The 12,535-nt window shown below is 33.3% G+C and overlaps 1 protein-coding gene across 2 annotated transcripts in view; it reads left to right on the top strand.

Annotated features, from left to right (window-relative positions):
* Window positions 1–12,535, top strand: part of ADGB (androglobin) — a 177,463-nt gene that overhangs the window by 61,688 nt on the left and 103,240 nt on the right. For both annotated transcript variants that reach the window (XM_087718320.1, XM_087718319.1), the window contains exons 18-25: window positions 1,048–1,192; window positions 5,955–6,069; window positions 6,557–6,724; window positions 7,918–8,053; window positions 9,825–9,956; window positions 11,205–11,298; window positions 11,564–11,698; window positions 12,370–12,523. In XM_087718320.1, the coding sequence (XP_087574446.1) occupies window positions 1,048–1,192; window positions 5,955–6,069; window positions 6,557–6,724; window positions 7,918–8,053; window positions 9,825–9,956; window positions 11,205–11,298; window positions 11,564–11,698; window positions 12,370–12,523 (1,079 nt within the window). The remainder of the gene's footprint in view (window positions 1–1,047; window positions 1,193–5,954; window positions 6,070–6,556; window positions 6,725–7,917; window positions 8,054–9,824; window positions 9,957–11,204; window positions 11,299–11,563; window positions 11,699–12,369; window positions 12,524–12,535) is intronic.

Here is a 12,535-nt window from a genome sequence, read left to right as displayed (position 1 = left end):
CATCATCAGGATATTTAGGATTGTTAGAAATTTCAAGATAATTTATAACTTCTAGTGAATTATAATGTTGGCATAATCACTGTCACTGCAATCCCATATCAACCTACTTTGTCATATACTGTAGTTCTAATGCATTCATACAGAAATGTGTACATGCACACACACACACACACACACACACACACACACACAAAATAACAGGCAGAGTTGACAGGGACCTTGGAGGTCTTCTAGTCCAACCACCTACACAAGCAGGAGACCCTATGCCATTCCAAACAAACACATAATATCAAACACAGTAAAAATTTATTCTCAAATGAATTGTTTCTAGGTTGTATTGGTGGGCTGTATGAAGAAAAACTTTCCAAAGAATATATAGAAGTAATAGAGCACTTGCAAAAAGTAAATTTGCTTCCTTTTATGTGTCTGTGTCTAAGTTAAAATATTTAACTGTGACTACATGGGATTTAACTATCTCTAGGAATATTTGCATGAGATAACCAAATTGGAAGTGTAAGTCATTTAAGGATTTTATTTTCCTATAAGGCAAGTGTCTCTGTGTCATTCAGTTGAAAATGGAAATTTCATTGAACAGGGAGGGAAAAGGGGGCACAGAAATATTACTGGCATTTTCTTTATTTGAATTACACAGTACGTGTTCAAAGTGAGAAGAAGTCGAGGAAAATATGTTTGGCCACAATCTTATTCTTAGTTATGGCACAATATGTTTCTTTTAAGCTCAGTGGGACTTCTCAGTAGTCGTGTATAAAATTATATTGGATTACCTTTTTTTAGCTGAATACAGTTCTGAATTCATGGCATATCCTGGCATGATGCCTAAGTAAGTTCAAAGCACAAAAAATGATGAGCCTTTTTTTCACTATAGCTTATTAGGTACAAAGATCGTTTGCTGGAATATATAAATTAAATTTTCCTAATATTTAACAACAAATTTTGTGCTGATTTTTTGTTTGTTTGTTTTGCATTTATAAAAAGAGGCATGGCTGTATATTATTTATTAATATATCATGTTTTCTACTTTTCTAGCACTTGTACAGAAAGAAAACCAAGTTGTTCCTTTGGGGTTACTCATGGTTGAAAGTTTTTCATGGAAAAATTTATCTCCAGGGCAGTTAATCCTGAAGATCCACACATATGCTACTAAAGCTGCTGTAATAAGTCTTCCTGCTGGGTATGTGCTGGTTTTCTTTCTGTGAGAAACATTATTCTCAATCAGATATAAAGGTCTCACTATTCCCATAGTAGCCAGGTAGGTGACTATTGAAAGGGAACCCACATCAAGCAGAACCTGGATGCAATAACATCCTGCTGTTGCTGTTTCCTGCAGGTAATATTGGAGGGATAAAAGCTCTGTAACAGGACATAATATATTATATAGCTATCATATATATGTTGTGCACTGGGAGGCATCCATTTGTTATCTCTAAACATGATCTTATATTTGTTTACACTGAACCACATGCATTTTGTATGTTTATACAACCATTTGGAAACATGCCTTGAGAATTCTTCACTTTCCTTCTACTTTTCTGTTTTGATTGTATAAACTTTGACAGATTATTTAAACAGAAATCGTACAAGAATTACATGCTACCCTTTTTTCAATCTCTGTAAGACCTTGAAAACCACAGTTTAGTGAGAAAGGTCAAAAAGAAACACAGTTTATATTTTTTCTCTCCCTTTTTCTACTTTTCTCTTTTTGTCCCTGTCTTCTTTCAGTCCAGTGCTTAACCAGAGAAGCATCCTTTAGTAGCTTGTAAAGAAAATAGGGGGAAATGGTATCCAAGTTTGTCTAAGGGAATCAGCAGAGAAGCTAAGAGCAATATAAATTCTGAGACAAGCTTAGTTGGGACTTGCAGAGTTTATGCAATGTTTATCTTCTTGACTGAAGAAGACCTAAAATACTCCTGCTCAAATGCAAGTTTATTTCCTCATTGGAGGAGAAAGTGTATGCGGTTGAGGAGCGATGCATCTGAGAAGATAAAAAAGCAGAGAAAGCAGAGAAAATAAACTAAACCATAGGGAGAAAAACTCTTTGGTAGAGGCAGACACCTGATTCTGGGAGAAACTGGTATCAAACTCTTCCTTTCAGCTACCTGAACAAGCAAAGCTTGATACCATAAGTCATTGATACTATAAAACATTGTAGAAGACACTTGAGCTTTAATCAATTGAAGAAATCCAAAAGCTATCCTGAGAAAGAAGCAGTATATCATGATTGAGTGATTCTCTGCTTAGTGGAACTGAGGTGGCTGTGAAGAGGTGGGTTCCTACCGGTTCGCACTGGTTCGGGCGAACCAATAGTGGTAATTTGGCCTGAGTCGCAGAACCAGCAGCGTCGCAGGCCGGCCACACCCCCGAACTGGTTCCCCGGTCTCCGCTGCCATTGCCGGCATGTTTTTTATTAGTATTACATGGTCTTTGCACATGCGTGGAACAATTTGCAGTGAACTGTGCACATGCACACAGCGCAAGTCTGGTGTGCGCATGAGCAAAGCAAACCAGTACCAATGCAGGCAGGAACCCTGGCACAAACCCAATAGGATATCTGTCTAGAGAAAACAGATGATTATTTAAAGAAACCAAATTTACCAACAATTACAGAGAAGCAGAGGCAAATTATGAATGGACCTGTAACAATAAGAGAACTTTCCGAAGCTGTAAAAAGGATTAAACTAAGAAAGTGGCTAGAGCAGATGGGTTATCTGGATCTTATTATAAAGGTTTTGAGGATGATTTTTATTACCTTTATAAAGCATGATGAACTCTTATCTTACAGGCAGAAAAAATGCCAGAGAGTTTTTAAAAAAGCCAATATAGTATTAATATATAAAGGACAAAAATTGACTTTAACAAGAAGTCAATATCATTACTGAATCATAACTCCAAATTGTTCACAGTGATTCTTGCTGGTACACTAAAATAATTTTGCAACAATTTATTCATGAGGATCAGCATGAGCTTTTACTTAGAAGACATTTCAAGAAGAATGCTAGAAATGTGTTGGATATTTTGGAACAACATAATGAAAAATAATCCACATTGATTTTCTTAAATACAGAGAAGACCTTTGACAATTTGAAGTGGGCTTTTTTGCTCATGATTCTGGAAGGTATGAATTTTGACAAGAACTTTATAAAATGGGCAAGATCAATTTGTACTTCACAGAAAGCAGAAATATTTATTAATGAAGATATAACAAAACCCTGTGAGATATAAAAAAGAGCAAGAAAGGGATGCCCAGTCCCTTGTTTTGGTTCTTAAAATACTGAATAGAGATATAAGATTGTGAGAGTAAAAATTAAAAAATGAAGTTATATGTTAAGGACTTTTGCCAATAACAAAGAATTTGGTGCATTAAGCAGGTTTCAGGATTAATAAATAGAAGATGAAGATGTTAAAAATATATATGAAAATACAAGATTAAACAGCATTGATGAATAAAATTGGTGCTAAGATTGAAAAGAAGGTAAAATATAATATGAATTGTCTGTTATTTCAAAATAACTCTATTAAGATATGAAATTAAGTTTTAAAGAAATCTTAAGATGGGAGAAACTCCCATTGTCATTGCTGGCGATAATTTATGTGATAGAAATGAATGTTCTGCCTATTATGAATTTTTTGTTTCAAACAATACCTGTTTTGACAACTGAGGCTCCATTTAAACAGTGGCAGAAGTATATATCTAAATTTGTGTGACAGGGAAAAAACATGGGTTAAATTTAAAGTGTTACAACATGCAAAGGGCATTGGAGGATTGGATTTACCTGATTTGAAATAATTTTTTGCATCTTGCTGTTTGATTTGATGAAAGAGTGGCACTGCTTTTGGAGTAAAGTCTCTTGGAATGAGAAGAACATGATCTAAAATTTGGGTGGCATGGATATTTGTGGTACAATAAACTCAAGGTTGACATGGATTTTAAAGAACATCATGTTAGATATACCACATTGAAAATATAGATATAAATCGTATACCAAACACCCTTGTGGCCCTTAGCTGTAAATCAGTTTATAGATGGGAAATAATTTTTGTCAAGGAGGATGACAAAACAAGAATTGATGGCGGAGGGATATAATTGCCAATGGTTCTCTTATTCATAATTATTAGAAAGATTTAAAAAGATAAAATAATGGTTGGAACATTATAAAACTGAGTTTGAAATAGACTTGCGCACAAATGATAAATATGTAACTGCTAAAATGTATAAACTTTTATTGAAATTTGAAACAGAACAAGTGAAAGAATGTATGATAAACTGAACAAAAACTGATTATGCAGATGAAACAATAAGAAAATATGAAGATTGAAATTTATATTATAATATAATATTAAAGAGACTTTTTATAAAAGGATCAATCATTGGTATCTGTCACTAGAGAAATTGTCTAGAGAATGTATAAAAGCACTTCAAATGTACAATATGTTTCAAATATGGCTAACAAGAAAAGCTATTTATCATGTTTGGTGGACATGTAAGAACACTAGAAAATACTGGATTCAAATACACTGATTCAGATGACATTAAAGATTAATATACAATAGAGGCCAGAGGTTTTTCTTTGGAGATTGATGGACAAACAGTTGGAAAGAAGTTATGGAACTTCGTTTTGTACAAGATAACTGTAGCAAGATTATTGCATGTACAAAGATGGAAAGATTTATTTAATAAGATACTATTTGTCTTGGCTCCTAGATAACTTTAGTACTTGCCTTCTCCAACCAAATTCAGTTGACCTAGAATGTGCATTTTAAAGAAAGTTGGTTGGAGTTTCACACTTTTGTTAACTGGGGGTGGCTGGGGCCTAGAAACAATGTTTTTCGGTGATAGCCCTTTACAGAATAACCTGCCTCTGGAACTGATATTGGTTTCTACCCTATTCGGTCCAGAAATTGGTTAAACCTGAGTTTCTTCTGGAGTGTGTTAGAGTATTCATTGTGATGACTCAACTTTGGCTTGCTTCCTTTATTCTTTTGGTGTTTTTCTTTTTTATCTTGTTTTTTGCATTATTTATCATAAATGTTTTAATTTTGTTGTTAATCACTGGGAATGTTAAGGATATACAAAATCAATTAGTAAATAATTCCAATAAACCATTATATTATTCCTGATTGGTTGGTTAAAGGCTGTGATTGAGAGGTACTTTGCTTAGCCCAACTTATAAATTGGTGAAACAGTTGAGATTTGTACCAGGAATTGATTTTACTTGCTTTTTTAAAGTTATTATTATTAATATTAGAGTTATTATTAGAAGTAATTCCCATTGGGTTCCATTAAACTGATTTTTTTAAATGTATGCTTAAATTACAGCCTTAGTCACTAATCTACAATGCCTGGGAATAGTTAAACAACCTTGTAGGTTACAACAATATCACACTGTAAATTTTAAAAAATGAGATGAAGAAGAAAAGAGCATCTTGCTTAAACTGCAGTGCATAAGATTTGAATCCATCTCAATTTTAGCTACAGCATATGATTTTTGGATTAGGCATTATATCTACATTGCTATGCATGTGTACTTTGCAACTTAACCAATATTTTTGCAGGTTTTTTTAGATATTTAGATATTTTATTAATATTTATAGGCCGCCCTTTTCCCCGCGGGGACTCAGGGCGGCTTACATAAAATAGGGAGGGGGGTATAAACAATAAACATAAAACAATACATAAAAGTAAAATAATACACAACATTCATTCTTCATTCGGGTGGGGACAGATTGTGATCTTATCCCCAGGCCTGACGGGATAGTGGTGAGGGTACGAATCTCCACAGGGATTAAATGAAATGCAGACTTTCATACATTGCTTATTTCAGTCCATAAATTTTTATATTCACTTTTTTTTCTTTATGTGTAAATAAATTATGAACATTATATTTGGAAAAATTTATTTGGAAATTACTTTCGTGTGTTGCTTTTTTAAAATATAGCCGCCACGTGTTACTTTTTACTGCAAGCTCTCCCATAGGACACAATATCCATCTGTGTAGTATGGTGCCATGTGTATTTGGTGAAGAGGATATAGTTCTACCAAATCTTGAAAAGGTATTTGTTACCATGGTAATTGGATTTGTGTTCTCATTGACTATTATTTACTTTATAGTGGGGGAGAGGATTGTTTCCTTTTTCATTTCATTTTATTTACAGTCTCTATTTTTAGTTTTATTCTTGGCTTTGAAAAATAAAGTGGCCAGGGCTTGCTTGAAAATATTGACTTTTAGTAACATTCCATCCTAGAGTCACCGTAGGTTAATGCAGTCAATGGAAGGATTATATTAATCATTAACTTTAGGTATGACATGCAGCATTTTCTTTATGAGATTAGATAACACATCATATCCATAGAGTCCTGAGCTGATGACACTTGTCCTACGTGGGTTTTGATGATTTACTTTGATGATGTCACTAATTAGAGATATTGATAAGCATTATAAGTTAGGGTATACTACATCCACTTATACGTTTGGCATATGCATATTCTTTGAATAGTTCTTAGTTATTGACAGATAAAATATTTCTTTCCCTCCCCCAGGAAAGCTATCGTTTTATGGAACAAGCTGCTGCTATAATGAAAGCCATTGGAAATGTAATAATTAATTATGGGAATGCAGAAAATCTTCCCAAAGCTATGAAAGCCTTGGAATTAACACATTGCCCCCCTGGTCTTTATGGCACAGGAATCGCAAGAGAACATTCTAAGGTAAAAACAAACAAACAAACAAAAAGAAGACAACTAATTTGTATAGGTAGTCCTCGACTTACAATAGTTCATTTAGTGACTTTTCCAAGTTACAACATCACTGAAAAAAGTGACTTATGATCACTTTTCATGTGATCCCCTTTTGCAACCTTCTGACAAGCACTGTCAATGGGGAAGCCAGATTCACTGAACAACCATGTTACTAACTTCAAAACTGCAATCATGCACTTAACAACTCTGGCAAGAATGGTTGTAAAATGGGGCAAAATTCACTTAACAACTTTCTCACTTGGCAACAGAAATGTTGGGCTCAGTTGTGGGCATAAGTTGAGTACTACTTGTATATGCTCTTTGGTTATTGTTTCTGACGGGATCTGTCATCTAATTCAGTGTTCTCCAACCTTGGCAACTTTAAGACTTATGGACTTCAACTTCCAGAGTTCCTCAGCCAGCAAAGCTGGCTGAGGAACTCTGGGAGTTGAAGTCCACAAGTCTTAAAGTTGCCAAGGTTGGAGACCACTGATCTAATTAATATGTTTAATAAAATATGCTATTAATTCCTAATGATTTGAAAATTGGCATTTTTCAATGGTGACAAAAAGCCTAGCCCAGATACCACTTACCAATCATCTAAGAGGATCTAAGTCAGGTTTATCATGTGTTCTATGCAGGATGTAAATCCTGTTTTCTGAGGGTATAGATCTGATCTTGGAATCCCATTCGCAATATTTCCACAGAGTTTTGCAGCTGTTGCTTTTTACAAGCAGGGAATCTATAGGATCCACAGCTGTCTTAATTCCAGATTTGCTCCCAAAACACCACCTAATTTTTACAAATCTCTGAGATGGTGTGAATTTTATTTTTTTAAACACATATATTATGATCAGATAAATACATCTGATGCTGGGAATAAATATTTTACAATGTCTTCTGATCAGAACTGGATGATATCAAATCAAATCTTATCTAATAAGAAAATAATCCATTTATACAATAGTAATAAAAGCTAGTTCCCAAATAAATAGACTCATCTATTTTCTTGACTTTGTGTGTGTGTGTGTGTGTGTGTGTGTGTATGCATGTGTATAATATAATAATGGTCTGTTTTCTTAAATATAAAATAATATATCAATTGTATATGAATAGTGTATTTATTTTAAATAATTTGCTGTTGTTTATTTTTATATATTTAGGCTTTTAATAATGCCTTTTGGCATCTGATGAAACAAATATTAGGCAATGTTCCTTCCAATTATGAATTTGCTTACAGAAGTTTTACACTGGATTTTAAGCTCAGTGATGTTTCTGTTGAAGACACTGAATCCTCAGGTAAAATAAGTGAAAGAATTTATCAGCAATATTTGTCTTTAAATATTCTATTGATAATAGAATTTGGGAGAAAATCAGTGAATATTGTAAATATTGTAAATCCAGCCATTCTTATATTGACAAATAAAAAGCACCATGTTAAGCATTCATTAAATCTTCATTAAAATGGTAAATGCCCTTTTTATCCCTCATGAATCTGAAATAAGATGACTAATTAAATTGTCTTTATTATTAGCCTATTTGAGGAAACAGGCCCCATACCTGTTAGATGTGAAGGTCCTTTTTGAGCACAATGGAAGAACATCATTTGAGGAATTTAATGTTTAATTTTATTTTTTTCGACATTTATCATTCCTTGATAATAGAAGGCAATAGTGAGTCTGAGTACTGCTAGCTGTATTTCCTTCCTTGTGTATGCTGTTGATGATTGAAAGCCAATGAAGTAGCATTTTGAAGTTTGGACATAACTTTCAATATGTGTTGGGCACGGCTTCATTTCACATAGCCCTACCTATTATTATATAAAGCTGGCATCTAATTCTGAAAAAATAAACATATTGTGAATATATAAACTGATTTCAATTTTTTAAATAAAACCTAAAATTACAGTCTTTATGTTTTTTTCCTAATTTTTGGAGCTGCAGTCATTTCAATACCAATGCTACCAAATTAATAATGGCAATAAAGATTAAGAATTTTCCTTAGCTCTTCTTTCTAGTGGTCTTTTGGATATTTGCAATTAAGATCTAGTGGCGCTAAACACTTGCAGGTATTTAGCAAGATCCTTAAAAAACTTTCAGTCATAAATGTTTTAAAACTTTAATTGAATTTCAGTTTTAATTAATTCCTGGCAGACAAAGAGAACAATGCCTCTCTTATCTAAAGTTGCAAGACTTTGACTTTTTCCCCTGAGAATTTATTTAAACTATATCTAGCCTAAATACTAACTTTGATAAATCCTGTATATTGATTATACTTTTTTTTAAAGAATATATTCTTGTATATTTTACAACTTCAGTTTTTTAGTTGATACTCATGCTTTGAATGAAATTAAATGACACTCAGCTTTTGAAGCTTTTCTTCATTAGGAAAATAGTCATATGATGTGGCCATTTCAGGTTTTTGCAGTCATTTTTCAGTATCGTTGTGAAATTACATTCAGCATTCTAACAGTGGGCATGCTACACATTTATAAAGTCATGATATGGTGCTGTTTTATTTTCTGTCCCTTTTGATATGAGCAATGAGTTTACATTTTTTGATTGTACCTCTGTAGTCTTTATGAGGTTTCCATTGTTTAGGATTTTATCCTTAAATATGCATTTTTTTTCTTGTCCGTAGATAGATAATTTGGGATACAATAAAGATCAGTGCTTATGGAATAGAGTTCACTGTTAATACGTAGAAATCATCATAATATTATAAAAGTCACATGGTCATATATTTTTAACTGCTTTTTAAGGAAAAAAAAACCTCTCTCAAGGTTTTTACCCACAGAACAGTTTAAAACACGGGTGTCAAATGTGTGACATCACGTCACCACGTGATGAATCACAACTTTTTCCCTCTTCGCTTAAACGGGGGTGGGGATGGCCAGTGCATGACGCATCCGGCCCGTGGGCTGCAAGTTTGACAAAAAAAGGATAGTTCATCATAAAACATTTCATTCCAAGTCACTCGTTGTGTTTTATGAATTATATGATTTTTTTGTGATTATGTATATATTATACATACATAGTATATTATATATTATATATTTATGTATTTTCAGATGCAACAGAGGTAAATATTTTTCTTTGGCAGAATAGAGAGCCTACTCCTGAAGAAGAGGAAGCTGCAGTTAAACTGCAAGCTATATGGAGAGGAACCTACATCAGGCTATTGATGAACAGCAGAAAACCAGGTCAGGATTTTCCAAATTAATCTATTCACTATTTTTAAAACAGTGGGAGTTTTTAATGGGATGTATGGGGTGAAATTTATCAGGAGAAATGTAAAATCATTTATTGTTAATTCTTTCATGATGTGTCAGAGCATCCAAGCAGCTTATTATTCATTAAACTAAAAACAAAAACTAAAACAATAATCCCCTTGGGAAGAAATCTTATGAGGAATAGAGAAAAGTATGTTCACATGGAGACAGATTCAGAAGTCGCCACACACATCATAAATATGCTTGTAGCACATTTTTAGTCAAAACTCAGTTTACTTGAAACTGCATACAATCAGCTAACAAGGATCGAACTATAAACAGACTATTGCTTATTGATCTTTTGATCCTGGGGGAAAAATATCAGCAGTTTCAGAACAGAGAATTTATTTAGCCAATATCTAGGCTGAAAATGTACTTGAATATAGAATTATACTACTAAATGTGCCTCATTACACAGCTTATCTTTCTTCACTATCCCACAAAATCATTATTTTCATACCTTTCTTTGTGAGTATTTTCGCAATAGAAACTCATACTTGGTCTAAATAGTATGGATCAGACCCTACTTATTGCTACCACTCCTTCTAGTTGCATAATATTTTGTTAATTTCTTTTTTGAAGCTCTTCATCTCTGTCAAATAGTTTTTCCCATTAAAATATCATTCTGAAAAGTTGAACTGGTATGTGAATGTACTTTGAAAAATATTCAGGAAGTCACATGTCTGTTTTCTGTCCAACTCTTGAAAAAGACAGCTTTGGGGATAAAACAAGTGATCATGAAAAACATGATCATCACCAGAGGTGGGTTTCTGCTGGTTAGGTCCAGATCAGGCAAACTGGTAGTGGTGGCAGCGAGAGGATTCACCACCTGCCCAGACGCTTCTGTGATGCGCAGAAGCGTTACATGCACAAGTGTGTGTGCGCGCTCAAGCGAACCGGTAGTAAAAAAATTGGAAACCCACCACTGATCACCACCACTCAAGATTGTGAGGTCACATAAGCAGAGTCAGTTTGATTCTTATGTGCATGGACAGATATTTTAAGTTTAGCCTAGAATCTTGATTTATTTATAGAATTAGATAGAATTTAATTTAATTAATTTAATAGATTTAATTTAAATCTATACAATACTTGGATAATACAAGTTATCACTGTACTACAAATATTCACCGTACATTACGTAGTCGTTTATATATTTTTTTCCTTTTGTAATTTTAGGCACAAAGGACAATGCTAGAGTCAAAGAAACACTTCAAAAGTTGTGGGCTGTAATTGATCCAAATTTTGAACAATGTTCTTTGATGTTTTTGAGGTAATATATCTCTTGCAATATCATATTTATCAAACCCATGTGTCCCTTTGTGAGGAAACAGCCTTTCATAACGTCGTAGCCTCCCACAGTTTGGTGTAACATGAGTAGGTGTATAAATGTTTGAAAGAAATTAATAAAATAGTCATTGCTATTTAATGTTGTGTGTTTGCATGGCCTGTGTTCATCTTATCTAGCAGAAGTAACATAATTGTTTCATCATTGTCTCTGTTAATATTCTGGTATTGTTTTGTGTTATCTTTTACAGAGATATATTTAAAAGTAAATGTAAGTCAGTTGAAAAATATCGTTGCTATGAAGATGAATGGACTAAGACAACTTTTGCTGATTATACTGTAACTTACGGGGATCAACAAGCAAATGTTTGGTTTGTAGTCTTCAGGTGAAGACTTATTATTGAGTTAGACATAACCCACCAGCAATCTGAAATGAATTTTTTTTTACAGTTAATTCTCTTAATATGCCTAGACCCAAATCTTCACATACTGAAGTTTCCAATTATATGTTCCCCTGTCCTAATTTCAGATATATTAATATGTTGTCCTTTCAGGCAAATCTCTTTTTCTGTTAAGTATTCTTTCAGTGTCTGCTTTCCACATCACAAAGAGGAAACAGTAAATTTCATTATAAACAAGTTAAGTCTGAGATATGGAAAGAAACATTAAATGACTTCCTCGGTATTTTTTATTTGAAAAGTAAAGCAATACTTTTATTTTTTCCCCTCATTGACCTGGGAAATGAATACTAATTTAAAACAATTAAAAGTCAAACTTCTTTCTAAATTGCTATACTCAATGGCTACTTCAAAACCTTTCAATCTAATGCACATTTCCAATGTCAACTGTCCAAAGAACTGCAGGGCAATTCTTAGCAGCTTATGTATACCAAAAATTTGTATTTAAATACATATTGGCTTGGTTGCAGAGTTTTACAGTATTTCAGTGTGAAAATTTAACAACAGTATGGATATCCATGCAAACAAATTAGAAATAGATTTATTCAAAAAAATCCTAATATAAAATAAGTTATTTTCAATTCTTCCTTTTATTGTAGGGAAATATTTCATGTTCCAGAAGACATGATTATTGTACCAAAAGTTTATTCAACAGTACCAACCTGTGTGTTGCATGTTGTTGACAATGACACATTACAGGAAATTCCTCGGGTCTTTCTCAGAGTTGCACCTTATCTTTATACAAAGAACAAGGTGAGAGATACA

Source organism: Thamnophis sirtalis, unplaced genomic scaffold (genome assembly GCF_051295495.1).
Source record: "Thamnophis sirtalis isolate CommonGarterSnake01/CBP01778 unplaced genomic scaffold, rThaSir2_p1.2 scaffold_6, whole genome shotgun sequence".
Classification (NCBI taxonomy): Eukaryota; Metazoa; Chordata; class Lepidosauria; order Squamata; family Natricidae; genus Thamnophis; species Thamnophis sirtalis.
This window is presented reverse-complemented; position numbering and strand designations above follow the sequence as displayed.